Source organism: Excalfactoria chinensis, chromosome 4, assembly GCF_039878825.1.
Source record: "Excalfactoria chinensis isolate bCotChi1 chromosome 4, bCotChi1.hap2, whole genome shotgun sequence".
Lineage (NCBI taxonomy): Eukaryota > Metazoa > Chordata > Aves > Galliformes > Phasianidae > Excalfactoria > Excalfactoria chinensis.
Genome location: NC_092828.1, coordinates 82,651,949 through 82,664,071, shown reverse-complemented (window position 1 = coordinate 82,664,071; position 12,123 = coordinate 82,651,949). Strand labels below are relative to the sequence as shown.

Genomic DNA, 12,123 nt, shown 5'->3' with positions numbered 1-12,123 from the left:
GCTACGAGTCTTAAGCTGATTTCCAAACATTGGGTTTTAGGAGGAGATCCTCAGGGGAACTGACTCCCACAGCTGCTCCTGGGATGCTTCCTGGGGCTTCCTGTAAGCACACAGTGGTTGGTGCAGTTGGGGAAAGAAAATGCACGGGGTGGATTTTGTGGTTGTCGATTGGCTCTGGGAGGATTAATTCCAAATTTGACGTGTAACAGGGGACCATTTGTTCCCTCCTAGTGGTTGTTAATAGGTTTTATGCTGATCTGAGCATTGCCAAGGAGAGCAGAGCTAGTTGCGCAGCCCTGCTGTGTTCCATCCTAATGGGTGCTCGAGTTCTGCATGCCTTTCTGGTAGATGATGTCACCGTTTCTCCAGTGGTGCAGTCCCTGGTGCTGGAGTTCCCCACTGCAAAGCTTAGCTGGGATGTTACAGCATCTTTGGGCAGCACACCCAGCCCTGCCCAACACACACAGCCATCCAGATACCAGCACCGTCCCAGTACAGCCTGCCCCAGCCAGAAAGAGAACACACATCCATGTCAAACATAATATATTTATAGCAAAAATAGGCTTTGTCTTTAGCTTCCATACACAAGGTTTTCTCCCCGTACATTTACGCAGTAAACAGGTCGACTGAAGCAGCGTGCACTGGGCTGACCTTACAGCTGCCCTCACTTCAGACTCCCTCTGATGATGGGGTGCCCTGTACCCCTCCTGTAGTTCCCAGGGGGAACCAGGTTCCCTCACCCCTAGCTCTGGGCTGTTCACATGCATGGAGCAGCCCTGAGCCAGGAGGCTCCTGGTGGGCTGGGCTGGTGCTGCTCACCCAGGGCAGTCCCAGGAGTCCCCAGCCTATGGCTGGGGCTTCCCTTAGCTCAGCTGGGCTGTTAAGAGCAAACGGCTGGGTGAAGGACCCCAGCCCTTGTTGCTGTGAGAGGAAGATGCCAGCTCTGTGTTAATGCAGGAAGCCTCCCTCATTTCTCTTGAACCTCCACCAATGGGAAACGGCATAGGGTTTGGGACTAACAACCCTGTGGGCAGCCACAAGTCCTCTGTGCAACCCTCCAGAGCCCAAAGGCTGTCAGAGGCCCTCTGACCCTGCACAAGGAGTGCCAAGGGCACCCACCTGCAAGAGCTTCATGGTTTGGAGTTGGCTTGTCTGACCCACAGGGTATTGTTTGGCACATGAACGTGGATGGCAGGACATGGGCACAGCAGCAAGTGCATCCCCTCCCTGTGCTGGGCTGGGACCCAGCACACACACTATGGGACGCCACAGTGCACCCACCTGGCTCCTAAGCAAGATGTTGCCTCTATGGAGGCTGTCAACGGGGGGTTGGAAGCAGAGCGCCTGCAGCTCCGGGGTGAGGAGCTGCTGCCAAGCCTAACCCTCCAACACAGCCTGATCCCCTCCTGACCCCCCACCCGTGTCTTTGGCGGTCCTCCATGGGCAGGTTCAAGTCTTCAGCATCACACCAACATCTCAGCAGCACGGACTTGCCTCACAGTTTGGTAATTGCACGTAACAGGGCTACTCAGCGTGCCCCACAAGGGGAAAAAAAAGAAAAGGAACAAGACAGTCAAGTAAACTAAATGGAGTCATCCCTCGCCGTCTGTCCCAGCACGACGGGTTGCACACAAGTCCAGGGAGAGAGGATGCTGCCCGGCCCTGCCGCAGCGCAGCTCCCCACCGCCTACGAGACCATGTACTGGGTGATGGCCTGCAGTGCGTACAGCAGCTCTGCCTGCATCCTGGCCTCCAGAATGAGCAGGTTCACGTGGACCTGGGGGAGAAGCAGGAGATGCTCATGCAACAAGCACCCACCCAAGTTAAAGTGTCATTTGGCAAAGGGCAAAACACCACCAGGTTTTCCAACACGGGCAGATGCCCTTTTCCCATCCTGTTCTGCAGCCTGTGGCTGTTCCCAGTGCTGTGTGCCGGGCAGCTCCCAGTGCACTGGGCATCAGCACATCACTTCTATGGGTTACAGCCATACCAAGGGCTTGCCCACCAAGGGATGACCACCTCTCAGCTCCCCATGCTGCTGGTGGCCCTGTGCCACACGTTACACCCAAATCCTTGCAAACAGCCTGTTTCCATTTTCCTCTAGCTCCCATTCAATGGCTTAAAAGTTTTTGCTCCATGAGCGTCCCAACCCTCAGCCCCTGCTCACCCCCTCTAAGAGGCTGCCCTACCTTTTCACTGTGCTTGAACTGCTTCCAGAACCTGTCAAACATTTCTGGGTTTGTCTTCTCTGGGTAGCAGGTTACCGTTTTAATGTAAACTTTGAGCATTCGCTCCAGTAGATGATTCACTTCTGCGTAGTCGTAGTCATCGTACCTGCGGGGAGCACAGGGCAGTCACAGCCAGCACCTGGCCCCAACCACACATCTCATCTGTGGTCCACCTGGGACATGTCACAGTCATGGGGCAAGGACACAACACTGGGCACCGGGCACTGACGCCCCATCTGTGCAGCACCTTGCAGCAGCCACGCATAGTCATAGAGCAGTTGGGTTGGAAGGGATCTTAAAGCCCACCCAGTCCCACCCGTGCCATGGGCTGTGTGCCTCCCACCAGCTCAGGCTGCCCAGGGCCCCATCCAGCCCAGCCATAGGCACCTCCAGGGATGGTGCTCTCCGGGCAGCCTGTGCAACTGCATCATTATCTCTTTTCCAAGCCCACGTACAAGAACACCTCCACACAGCTGGGCACACAGCAGGAGCAGCCCACTCTCTTCCCACCTGGGTTGACGTGGTTTTCTGCCCTGGACCACGAGGTTGCTGTCGTTACCTGATGCCAAACATGCAGTGGATGTAGTTCCAGATGCCCCGCTTGAAGACTGAGGGTTCGCAGCCCTGCCGCTTGGCCATGGCACTGCTCTGCAGACCATCCACCATGCGAAACTTCTCGTCCAGGAGATGCCCAATGTCTGAGTAGAGCCGGTTCACCAGCGAAAAGCCATGGTCTTCCCAGGAGTAATCCTATTGAGCACAGCAAGAGGCTTTTGACACTACAGAAAAGAGTTTGAGGCCTGTTCTTGGGGAGAAGGGCTGCCAAAGACCTCGGGATGTGGCAGAATTCACAGGGTTTGCTCTGCCACAAGTCACAGTGTCCCTCACCAAGCAGCTTGGGAATGATTTCGACCACCACCTCAGTGCCAACCCACACCCAGCCCAGAGGGGATGTGTGGTGGTCCTTGAGGGTGCAAGTCAGCGGTCACCATCCCCCCCCAGCCCTCTGATGTGTCCCATGGTGGGGCACAGCCCTGCTTGGGCATTTTGGGGCCATGCAGGCAGCCCATGAGCACCCACCCACTCCTTGGATGGCAGGAGAGAGCAGGAACCTCACCTGGACTCTGAATACCTGCGTCTGCTCCTCGTCGCGCCGCGCAAAGTCCTGGTAGCCAAAGTCAGGGTCCTGCAGGTAGCACGCGAGGTTGGCAGCACCGGTGACCTCCCCGTCAGTATCTGAGTGGGGAGAACCCGCAGACAGTTGGCGCTGCCCCATTCCCAGGCACTGCTGGTAGCGATGCTCCCATCCCAATGCTCCCATCCCGCACCCCCTCACCTTCCTCGCGGTCCGGCGGCAGTGGCCTCATCTCCTCCCTGCCCTCCGTCTCCACGTGGATCCGCTGAACACGCTCCCGCAGCGAGTCCAGCTCCATGCAGGAGTCCAGGGACTGCACAGGAGCACGGCAGGCTGTGAGGATGGGATGCTCCCACACCATCCCTGTCCCCGCAGTCCCACCCCAGGGGCTCACCCTTTTGCGGTTGATGCGCAGCAGCTCCTGGCCGCAGCCGTTCCCCATGGCGGCCTCACAGAAGCACTGGTTCCCAGGTGGAGAGGCCTTCAGCGAGCCCCGGCCCCCCGGCCCTTCCTCCTGCTCACAACCACAGCCAAAAACGAAGCTGGCAAGAGCGTGGCAGTGCGCCAGGAGGACGACGGCGTGGACCAGCTCTGCCAGCGACCAGCTCCACTCGCTGATCTTCAGCAGCTTCTGCGGGACAGACAGGGCAGCAATGCACGGTGGGCAGGCAGAGTGTGGGCTCCCCATCCCCAACCAACCCACTCATCCCCGCTACCTCGATGTGCTCCTTGGTGATGAGCCAGGGTCTGTGCGCCAGGATCTTGTTGATCTCGCTGAGGTTGCGCAGTTTGGGGGGGATGAAATCGAGCCCACGAAGCCATTGGGGATCACCCCCCGCCCGCAGGAACTGCAGCACGTGGAGGTTCACCAGGTACCGGCAGTGGTGCCGCGCGGCTGCCTGCAAGAGCCAAACGTCAGCCCCGTGGGGAGCAGCCACCTCGCTCCCACCAGTTGGCTTCTGCAGAGCAATCTGCGGGCTGTGAGGATGGGCTCACCATGATGGCGATGTAGTGGCGGCAGTCGAAGGGCAGCGGGCCGTCCATGTGCAGCAGGTAGTGCTGCGTCTTCAGGAAGCTGTCGAGGTAGCGGGGGTGGTAGCCCATCTGCTGGGTCACTGCCTCCAGCCGGCCCCGGCTCGCCAGAGCCTTCACAAACAGGAACTGAGGGCGCTCAGGCTCACCGCCACCGCCGGACATCTTCACCACCTGTGGGAGCACAGGAGGGGATCAGGGGGTCCCCATGCAGCCAGAGAGAGGATGCTCTCAGAGCCCAGCCCAGGTGCCCATCACTGCCGCGTCAGGCCTGGTTAGCTGCAGTCCATCACAGCCATGGAGGAGCAGGGCGGGATGTGGCCGTGACTTTTTTGTGCCGTTGGTGGGGACAAACGCAGTGGCTCAGGTGTCAGTGCTTTGCTCAGGTGCCATTTGGAGCTTTGCTTTTGGTTTGGGGAAAAGGAGGGCAAAAAAAAGGAAAACCAAAAGGGGATGAAGAGCGCCAGCTCCTGTGTGTCCCAAGGGCAAAGGCTGGAAGTGAGCTGCCCTGGCTGTGCATGGAGCTCCCCAGCTTGGTGCCAGGGCCACCAGGCATGATGGCTTCTCCTCTCCGGGTGCAGAAGGACCAAGAGCAGCCTCATACCCACGCGTGGGCCACGGGGACAGGGCTGCCATTCAGGCCCACCACCATGACAGTTTCTCTCACCCACACCCCCCCAGCACTGCTGTCCCAGCATCCCCACTGCTCACACCCGAGTGCCGCCACACCTCACCCTCCCCAGCCCTCCCCGTTCCCCTTCCTGGCATCCCAGCGCCCGGTTCCAGCCGCTGCCCCTCGACGGCAGCCGTCGGGGCCGGGATCCGCCACCTCCCCCACTCCTGGTGCGCAGGACCCCGCGGGGGGCTCCCCCCGACCCCTCCCCGTGGCGGTTCCCGGCTCCTTGCGGCCCCGCCGGTGACGCCCGCCGTCCCGCAGCCCCCGTCCCGCTATGTCGGACTCGAGGGCAATGCCGGTGCCCGGTGCGGGCTGCCGGTAACCGGGGCCCCATTGTGCGAGCAACGGCGGCGGCAGCGCCCCCGGTGCGCATCGCGGGCAGTGCAAGCGGAGAGAGAAAAACAACTTTGATTGGCAGTGATGGAGGCACGGCGCCTCCCGCATCCCGCACAAAGGGGACGGCGCCGCCGCACCGATACCGGCACCGGCACCGGGCCCCGCTGCGGGACAGCGCCGGCCCCGAGCCCCGGCGGCGGGCGGCGAGCAGGGCCCGGCCCGAGGGGGGTGGGGGGGGGGGCGGCGTCCGAGCTGCGGGCAGGGCCGGTGCTGCGGGCAGGACCGGGGCACAGTCGAGCGCGGGGTCCGGTGGGGGCTCCGGTAGCGGCGGGGCGGGTCCTACCTGCCCCGGCAGCCGCTGGCACCGGCTTCCTCGGGGGTGCTCCACGCTCTGGGGACACACGATCATGGTGAGCCCGCGCCGAGCGCCGCCGTGCCGATGCTCTCTGCCCGCTGCCGGCACCGCCCCGCCCGCTCCGCTGCGACCCGTCCCGTCCCGTCCAGCCCCGCCCGCCCCGTCCGGTCCCGGCCGCCGGCACTGCCGAGCCGGGCACCGCTGCAGCCCGGACCGGGAGGGGGCGTGGCCTCCGCTCCGCCTCTTCCAATCGCCTTCCCCGGGGGGCGGGTCATGCTGGAGCCACGCCCCCCAGCTGCCGCTCGGGGCGGAGCCAGAGGGGGCGGAAGCGCGGTGCGCCATGTGGGCAGGGGTGGAAAGTTACCCGTCCGTCCTGCGCCGAGGCCACGCCCACAGGCCGGGGGGTGGGGGGTCGGTGTGGGTGGGAGGTGGGTTCGGGCTGCCCCACCGCTAGGGGGCGCCGCGGGGCGGGGGTTCGGACCTGGAGCCATTCGGCACCACCACGGCTTGAGTGCGCAGTGCTGCTTTATTGGGCCTCAGCGCTGCCGCGGCTGCTGCCGCCCCCCCGGGGCCAGGGTGGTCTTGCGGGGGGAACCGTGCTGCTCCTCCCGGGGTCGGAATGCACCTCTACCTGCTGTCTTGCCCTGCGCAGGGGACAGTGAGGGGCATGAGGATGGGAACAGCGGGACGCTGGGGTGTGGACAGTAGTGGGGAGGAGGCGCGGGGACGTGGCAGTGGGAATGGGGACAACGGGATGGGAGGATGTGGAAGGGGATAAGGGGATGGGGGCAGCGGGCCGCGAGGATGTGGGCACACGGTGGAAGGGGATGGGGACTGTGGGGATGGGGCTGTCAGAGGACGGGGGCCACAGGTGTGAGGATGCAGCAGCACCCTCAGTCCAGGGTGCTGGAGTTGGGAAGGGCCGCTGGTCACACTGGACCCGTGGCCGGTGGTGTCCCGGTACCCAGGGTTGGTCCCTAGCGCCATGCGATCCCCCGGACTGCCCCGTACCGCTCCCTGAGTGCGGGCAGCAGAGGGCAGCGTCTCGGTGCTCGGTCCCTTCCTGCTCTCCTGCGTCTTCGGGGAGCGGAGCAGCTTCCCCTGAGGGTGCTGCCCGTGCAGCCGCAGCGCCTCTGCACCAGAAATGGGACTGGGGGTTGAGCAGCAGCCCCTGGCTGGGACCCCCCACCCCATGCGTTCCCATCCCCGCACCCACCGGTCAGTGCCACGCTGGGGTTCTTCAGGAGGGGCACAAAGGACTGTGCTGTCTGCTCCTGCGCAGTGCCTGCAGGGATGCGTCATGATACCCCCCTATCCCCACTGCGGTGCCCACGGGGACCATGGGACCCTGCACGTACCGGGGGCACCAAACTCAACCCTACAGACATAGTAGGTGCCGCGTGCCGGGAGGAAGTCGCTGGCCCTGTCCTGCATGGTCTTCACCTGGAAGAGCATCTTGGGGCTGCCCATCTTGTCACACAGGTCGATGGCCTCTGCGAAAGCCACAGTGTGTGGGCACAGCATCCCACCCCAGTGGGCCCATCCGCTGCCCCCTGTGCTCACCGTCAGGGGGGACCCCCACTTTGCTGCGCAGGTGAGACAGCAGCAGCAGCACGGGGCAGTCGGTGTTGGCCAGGAAGCTCTGGTTGTCTGCAGGGAAACAGTGGTGGCCAAGGAGACCCTGAGCACCAGTGGGGTGACACGGGCTGAGACTGTGGCTGTGGGGAACTCACCACCGTGGGTGATGTGGATGAACATGATGCTGCCGTGGGGATGGGAACGTGGGGCCTGGTGCTGCCCCACAGCGTTTGTGAGGTGGGAGGTGGGTTCTGGGGGCTGGCGTTCTGGAGTTCTGCCCAGTCTTCCCAAAATCATAGAATCACAGAATCACTCAGGTTGGAAAAGACCTGTAGGATCCTTCAGCCCATTCCCAACATGCCCACCGACCCCGTCCTTCAGTACCACCTCTTGATAACTCTAGAACACCCAGGGACACCACCATGCCTACATCTTTATGTCCCACTGTCCCCATCCCGTTTCACTGCCTGACCTCTCTTTCAGAGAATGTTTTCCTAATATCCAACTCAAAATGAGACCAGTCAAGACTGAAGCTCAGCAAAGCTTTATTGCAGCTGGAAGCTGCAAGTTGGAAACCCACAGCACAAGCAAGCAAGTGGCCAGGCTTGTGCATGCCCAGGCTTATGCATGCCCAGAGTACAACTGCAGCTGGGGTGGAACTGCAGCTTGTCCCCTCGGGGTGGCTCTCGGTGCTGTGCATGTCTCTTGGTGCTCTGTACCTCTGGCTGGTGGCTCTTGCCTGCTCCGCCACCGCCTGCTGCCCTTCCCATCCATTGCCACTGGGCTGTGAGCGCAGCCACGGTGAGGAGCAGGGCTGGAATCCCCTGGGCACTTGGCAGGGTGGAAGCAGGGAGCAGCGTGTTTTGGGGGAGCGGTGGCAGCATCACACTCCCACGTAGCTGTTCTTGTAGGGGCCATGCTCCTGGAGGCCAGCCATCCCCCCTGGTGGGTGGGTGCTGTTGTCTTGGAGGGGCTCGTAGCCCTCCTTGGAGGGCAGCTCGCTCACGTGGCAGATGCTCTCACTGTAGTTGGGCTTGAAACTCTCCACTACATCTTTCGGGACTCCAGCCCATTCCTTAAGGGACAGAGCGGGGTGAGAGGGTGAGAGGTGAGCTGCCACAAGCTGGGTGGTGTAGTGAGCCAGGGCAGCCGCCTTACCTGGAAGTCACCGTTGTGGGTGATGAAGAGATCGTCGAAGTTCTTGCTGGGGTTGGGGATTCGGGGCATGATGATGACCCACACCCTGCATGGGAGCACAGAGGTGTCAGAGGAGCTGCCCCACACTACCCCGCACCGCCCAGCCATGCACCCACCTTTCCATGCGCACCAACAGCACCACCAGGACCAGCAGCAGCAGGCAGGAGGCGATGGGGATCAGCACCGTGTGGATCCAGAACCACTCCACCTGCTCCTCTGCCACACCTGCAACGAGCCAGGGGGACACTGTGAGGACACTGCAGGGATGCCGTGGGGACCCTGGGGGCTCAGGACCGCTTCTACCTTTGCTGGTGGCGTTGCTGCCCCAGAATACAGGCACACTCCACTCGCTCCACAGCTGGGTGTTGCCACAATAGTTGTTGATCTTGCTGCGCACATAGAAGGTGTAGTATTTCTCATAGTCCACGCTGGGGAGGGAGAAGATGTCTCCTTTCACCTGCTGCTTCTGCAGAGAGAGGAGGGGTGGGTGGTGAGGACAGGTGCTGTGTGGCCGGGGACAGGCGCGGTGTGGGGGCTGTCACCGTCCAGCTGGTGTCCTTGTTGCTCTTGTACTTGACGACGTGCTCCAGGCAGTGTGCCTTGGGATAGGGAGAGCTCCAGGTGAGCTGCAGTTGGTTGCTGCTCATGTTGCGGATGGTCAGGTTGACGGGCGCCTCTGGTTTCACTGCGAAGCACAGGAGGTACCCGGTGAGCGCTGTCCTCACGGCCCAGTGGCCCCACTGTCCTGAGGACCACGAGTGTCCCCACGCCACCACGTACCGTAGTTCTGCAGCTCCATACAACTGCTGGGGATCTCCAGGGTCTGGCCGTTGAGGCTGGTCATAACACGGACATGGAAGGGCTGGAATTGGATGATCTCACTCTTCTTGAAGCGGCAGCCGACGCGCACACCGTGCTCCCACAGGTACTGCTGGCACTCCACCACGGGCGACCTGTTCTCATACCTGCACACGGCAGTCGTGGGGCTGCTTGAATCCTGTGTGCTCCTCCCAGAGCCCCTCCCAATGCCTTCCATCCCCACGGGGCTGCAGGTGGAGCCTCCAGCCCCAGGTACTCACCAGTAATAGAGGGAGTAGTTGGCTGTCAGCGTCTGCCCGCTGCCCCAAGTGCAGGTCATGTACTCCTCATTGAACAGGATGCAATCCACCCCTGGAATCATTCAGGTTGGAAAAGACCTCTCAAATCCCCAAGCTCATCCCCGGCCCACCCCAACATGCCCATCACCGCATGTCTCAGTGCCACATGCCCACAGTTCTGGAGCACCTCAGTGAATCCAGCCGCTCCCTGGGCAGCTCAGCTCCCTGAGCCCACCCTGATCAGCCCAGAGCTCAGCGCTGTGGTTATGGCAGGATGCTGCGCTCAGCTGCTTTGCCAGAGGAAATGCGTGTTTACCATTTTGTAACGCACACCAAGTAGTGGAGCTGAGCAAACGAGAGCCGCTTTGGGATGGAAACTGGGTACGTGACCAACAGTCAAGAAGTGAACTTCCAGCAGATAGCAGAGGGCACAGAGGAAGCATCCACCCCCGTCCCCTGCATATGTGAGCACCGCTGACACCGCAGTAATGCAAATGGAGGCCGGCGCAGATCTGCTGACCACAGCTCAGCCTGGCTGACACACCGGGCTGATCCAACCTTCTCCTGGCCCTCCTGCAGCCCCCCGGCATCCAAAGGGCTCTCATCCTGCGTTGCCTGGGGTGCTCACGGCCGGATGTTAAGCCACGAGGCTGCCCCGATGGCCAGGCCCACAGCTGCAGGGCTGAGAGTCTCATGGCTGTACCCACGGGGCCCATCCATACCCACATGGAGGGCGAGCACCCTCAGAGCATGCGACAGCAGCAACAGACGCAGCACTGAGCCATGGGCACGGACACATCACTGAGGTCACACAGGCCCACACAGCCCCACATCCCATCCTCGGCCACCATCACTGCGCAGCAGTTTCCCCCATCTCCCCTTACCTGCGGAGTTGGTGGTTGTGGCCAGGCAGGTGCCCAGCCCCCAAAGAAGGACAGGCACAAGGGAAGCCCCGGGTAGCGCCATGCTGCGATGCTCGGTGTGCGGCCCACCTTGCGTGGCTCACAGCGTGCGCACCACCACCACTTCCTGACTCACAGCAACACCCGCCCCATGGGGCAGCACCGCCCTTCCTGCTGAGCCCCACGGCTCCAGGGATGTGCGGAATCAGACTCAATAACCAGAACTGGGTTATAAAGCAGGTATGTTTTTATTCAGCGCTGGGCACGTGGGGGATCCGTCCTGCTATCATGTGCTCAAAACCAGTTCCTTTGGCTGCCTTTCCTTTATGTTTGCCCAGCTGCATTGTCTTGAATACAGAAATGTCGCCGTGTCCCACTGGTCCTTCTGGCTTTCCCCAAAGCCTGTGATACGTCATCATGCGAAAGGCCCCTATCTACCTGATTCCTGCTTTCACCAGGCCTGGCCACACAGAGGCCCTGCGGTTCTTCCTGCCCCAATGGGGCTGCCCCACAGGAGCAGATCCCCTGCCCACAGCCGAAGGAGGAGCAGCGTGGGGACAGCGCCGGGGGAGCACCGGGAGCACAGCGGGCACGGCGACCGCCTCGTGGAGAGGAACGGGGCCGGAATGCGGTCACGTGATCTCGGCATGTCCGCCAGGGGGCGCCGGGCGCATCTCGGCTAGCTTCGGCCTTTTCCGCCTTCCGCTCGGCGTAGGCTCGGGTTCTTCCCTTCGGCATTCTTCGCCTTTCCTCGGCTACGCCTCGGGATTCTCCGGCGGCGCTCGTTTCTCTCCGCTAACCGTCGGGCCGCGCAGGCGCAGCGGCGGGCGGCCCGGCGCTCCTTGTTGCGGCCCGGCCGGCCCTGCCCGCCCGGGATGGCGGCCTTTGGCGTCCTCAGCTACGAGCACCGCCCGCTCAAGCGCCCGCGCCTCGGGCCGCCCGACGTGTACCCGCAGGACCCCAAGCAGAAGGAGGTGCGGGGGGGGGGAAAGCCGCGGAGCGGGGCAGCCCCCCCAGGGCCGGGGCGGGGGTCGGGCCGGGCCCTGTCAGCCCCTGGGGCCGGGCGCTGACCGCCCTTCTTTTCCCCGCAGGATGAGCTGACGGCCCTGAACGTGAAGCAGGGCTTCAACAACCAGCCCGCCGTCTCCGGGGACGAGCACGGCAGCGCTAAGAACGTCAATTTCAACCCGGCCAAGGTGAGAACGAGCCCCGGGGCTGCCCTGGGCGCTGGAGCGGGGCTCCGACCTGCCCTGTGTGTGTCTGCGTGCGCTGCCCCTGGAGCACGGGGCTGCGGGATCGGCGGCAAGAAACTTCTTCAGCGTGGGTTTGGTGGCGTCATTGCCGTGGGAGAGGAGATGTGAGGGTTCCCGAGACATCTGGGGATGGAAATGTGGGGTTACATAACGGCCTCCTGCTTTGTGCTCCCAAAATGCAGGCGTTAACTGCCCTGCCTGCCTTACGGGGCTTGGTGGGGAGCTGCTCCTCCTGCTTTGGGGCAGCAGCTGTGACACTGTGAAGCGTTGCACACCTGTATTGGTTCTGACAGCGTGGGCATCCATGTCTGCTAACAGATGGGGAAAAAAGGCT

The 12,123-nt window shown here is 62.5% G+C and overlaps 4 protein-coding genes across 6 annotated transcripts in view; 1 reads left to right on the top strand and 3 right to left on the bottom strand.

The window, feature by feature from the left end:
• Positions 1 to 526: 526 nt before the first annotated feature.
• LOC140251976 (sestrin-3-like) lies at positions 527 to 5,963 on the bottom strand. Its single transcript, XM_072336203.1, has 9 exons — positions 5,751 to 5,963; positions 4,360 to 4,569; positions 4,080 to 4,262; positions 3,758 to 3,994; positions 3,565 to 3,676; positions 3,346 to 3,464; positions 2,788 to 2,978; positions 2,190 to 2,334; positions 527 to 1,777 (listed from the first exon to the last, which is right to left on the bottom strand). The coding sequence occupies exons 1-9, from the start codon at positions 5,814 to 5,816 to the stop codon at positions 1,688 to 1,690; spliced, it is 1,353 nt and encodes a 450-aa protein (XP_072192304.1). The 5' UTR covers positions 5,817 to 5,963; the 3' UTR covers positions 527 to 1,687.
• Positions 5,964 to 6,298: 335 nt separating this feature from the next.
• Positions 6,299 to 7,520, bottom strand: C4HXorf65 (chromosome 4 CXorf65 homolog). Its single transcript, XM_072336824.1, has 6 exons — positions 7,496 to 7,520; positions 7,326 to 7,412; positions 7,121 to 7,255; positions 6,979 to 7,047; positions 6,774 to 6,895; positions 6,299 to 6,406 (listed from the first exon to the last, which is right to left on the bottom strand). The coding sequence occupies exons 1-6, from the start codon at positions 7,518 to 7,520 to the stop codon at positions 6,299 to 6,301; spliced, it is 546 nt and encodes a 181-aa protein (XP_072192925.1).
• A 314-nt stretch (positions 7,521 to 7,834) lies between these two features.
• IL2RG (interleukin 2 receptor subunit gamma) lies at positions 7,835 to 10,796 on the bottom strand. Of its 2 annotated transcripts, XM_072334646.1 has the most exons (8): positions 10,519 to 10,796; positions 9,617 to 9,707; positions 9,318 to 9,502; positions 9,080 to 9,222; positions 8,841 to 9,003; positions 8,654 to 8,762; positions 8,499 to 8,583; positions 7,837 to 8,415 (listed from the first exon to the last, which is right to left on the bottom strand). In XM_072334646.1, exons 1-8 carry the CDS (start codon positions 10,598 to 10,600, stop codon positions 8,224 to 8,226), a joined length of 1,050 nt encoding a protein of 349 aa, XP_072190747.1. In that variant the 5' UTR covers positions 10,601 to 10,796; the 3' UTR covers positions 7,837 to 8,223. The 2 variants fall into 2 exon arrangements, with proteins under 2 accessions (XP_072190746.1, XP_072190747.1); XM_072334645.1 differs by having other exon boundaries at positions 7,835 to 8,415; positions 8,654 to 9,003; positions 10,519 to 10,689.
• MED12 (mediator complex subunit 12) overlaps positions 10,783 to 12,123 on the top strand; it is a 35,009-nt gene continuing 33,668 nt past the window's right edge. For both annotated transcript variants that reach the window (XM_072334643.1, XM_072334642.1), the window contains exons 1-2: positions 10,783 to 11,510; positions 11,628 to 11,732. In XM_072334643.1, the coding sequence (XP_072190744.1) occupies positions 11,412 to 11,510; positions 11,628 to 11,732 (204 nt within the window). In that variant the 5' untranslated portion in view covers positions 10,783 to 11,411. The remainder of the gene's footprint in view (positions 11,511 to 11,627; positions 11,733 to 12,123) is intronic.

What these genes read in the sequence shown, in the direction of transcription:
- LOC140251976 (XM_072336203.1), bottom strand. Translation starts at nt 5,816, where the DNA reads ATGATCGTGTGTCCCCAGAGCGTGGAGCACCCCCGAGGAAGCCGGTGC. An exon ending in TCACCAAGGAGCACATCGAG is followed by an intron (nt 3,995 to 4,079) that starts GTAGCGGGGATG and finishes TCTGTCCCGCAG; the next exon opens with AAGCTGCTGAAGATCAGCGA. An exon ending in CACTGCATGTTTGGCATCAG is followed by an intron (nt 2,335 to 2,787) that starts GTAACGACAGCA and finishes TGCTCCCCGCAG; the next exon opens with GTACGATGACTACGACTACG.
- C4HXorf65 (XM_072336824.1), bottom strand. Translation starts at nt 7,520, where the DNA reads ATGTTCATCCACATCACCCACGGTG. An exon ending in GGTTGAGTTTGGTGCCCCCG is followed by an intron (nt 7,048 to 7,120) that starts GTACGTGCAGGG and finishes GCATCCCTGCAG; the next exon opens with GCACTGCGCAGGAGCAGACA. An exon ending in CCCCAGCGTGGCACTGACCG is followed by an intron (nt 6,896 to 6,978) that starts GTGGGTGCGGGG and finishes TTTCTGGTGCAG; the next exon opens with AGGCGCTGCGGCTGCACGGG.
- IL2RG (XM_072334645.1), bottom strand. Translation starts at nt 10,600, where the DNA reads ATGGCGCTACCCGGGGCTTCCCTTGTGCCTGTCCTTCTTTGGGGGCTG. An exon ending in CACAACCACCAACTCCGCAG is followed by an intron (nt 9,708 to 10,518) that starts GTAAGGGGAGAT and finishes GAATGATTCCAG; the next exon opens with GGGTGGATTGCATCCTGTTC. An exon ending in CTGTTGGTGCGCATGGAAAG is followed by an intron (nt 8,584 to 8,653) that starts GTGGGTGCATGG and finishes GCTCCCATGCAG; the next exon opens with GGTGTGGGTCATCATCATGC.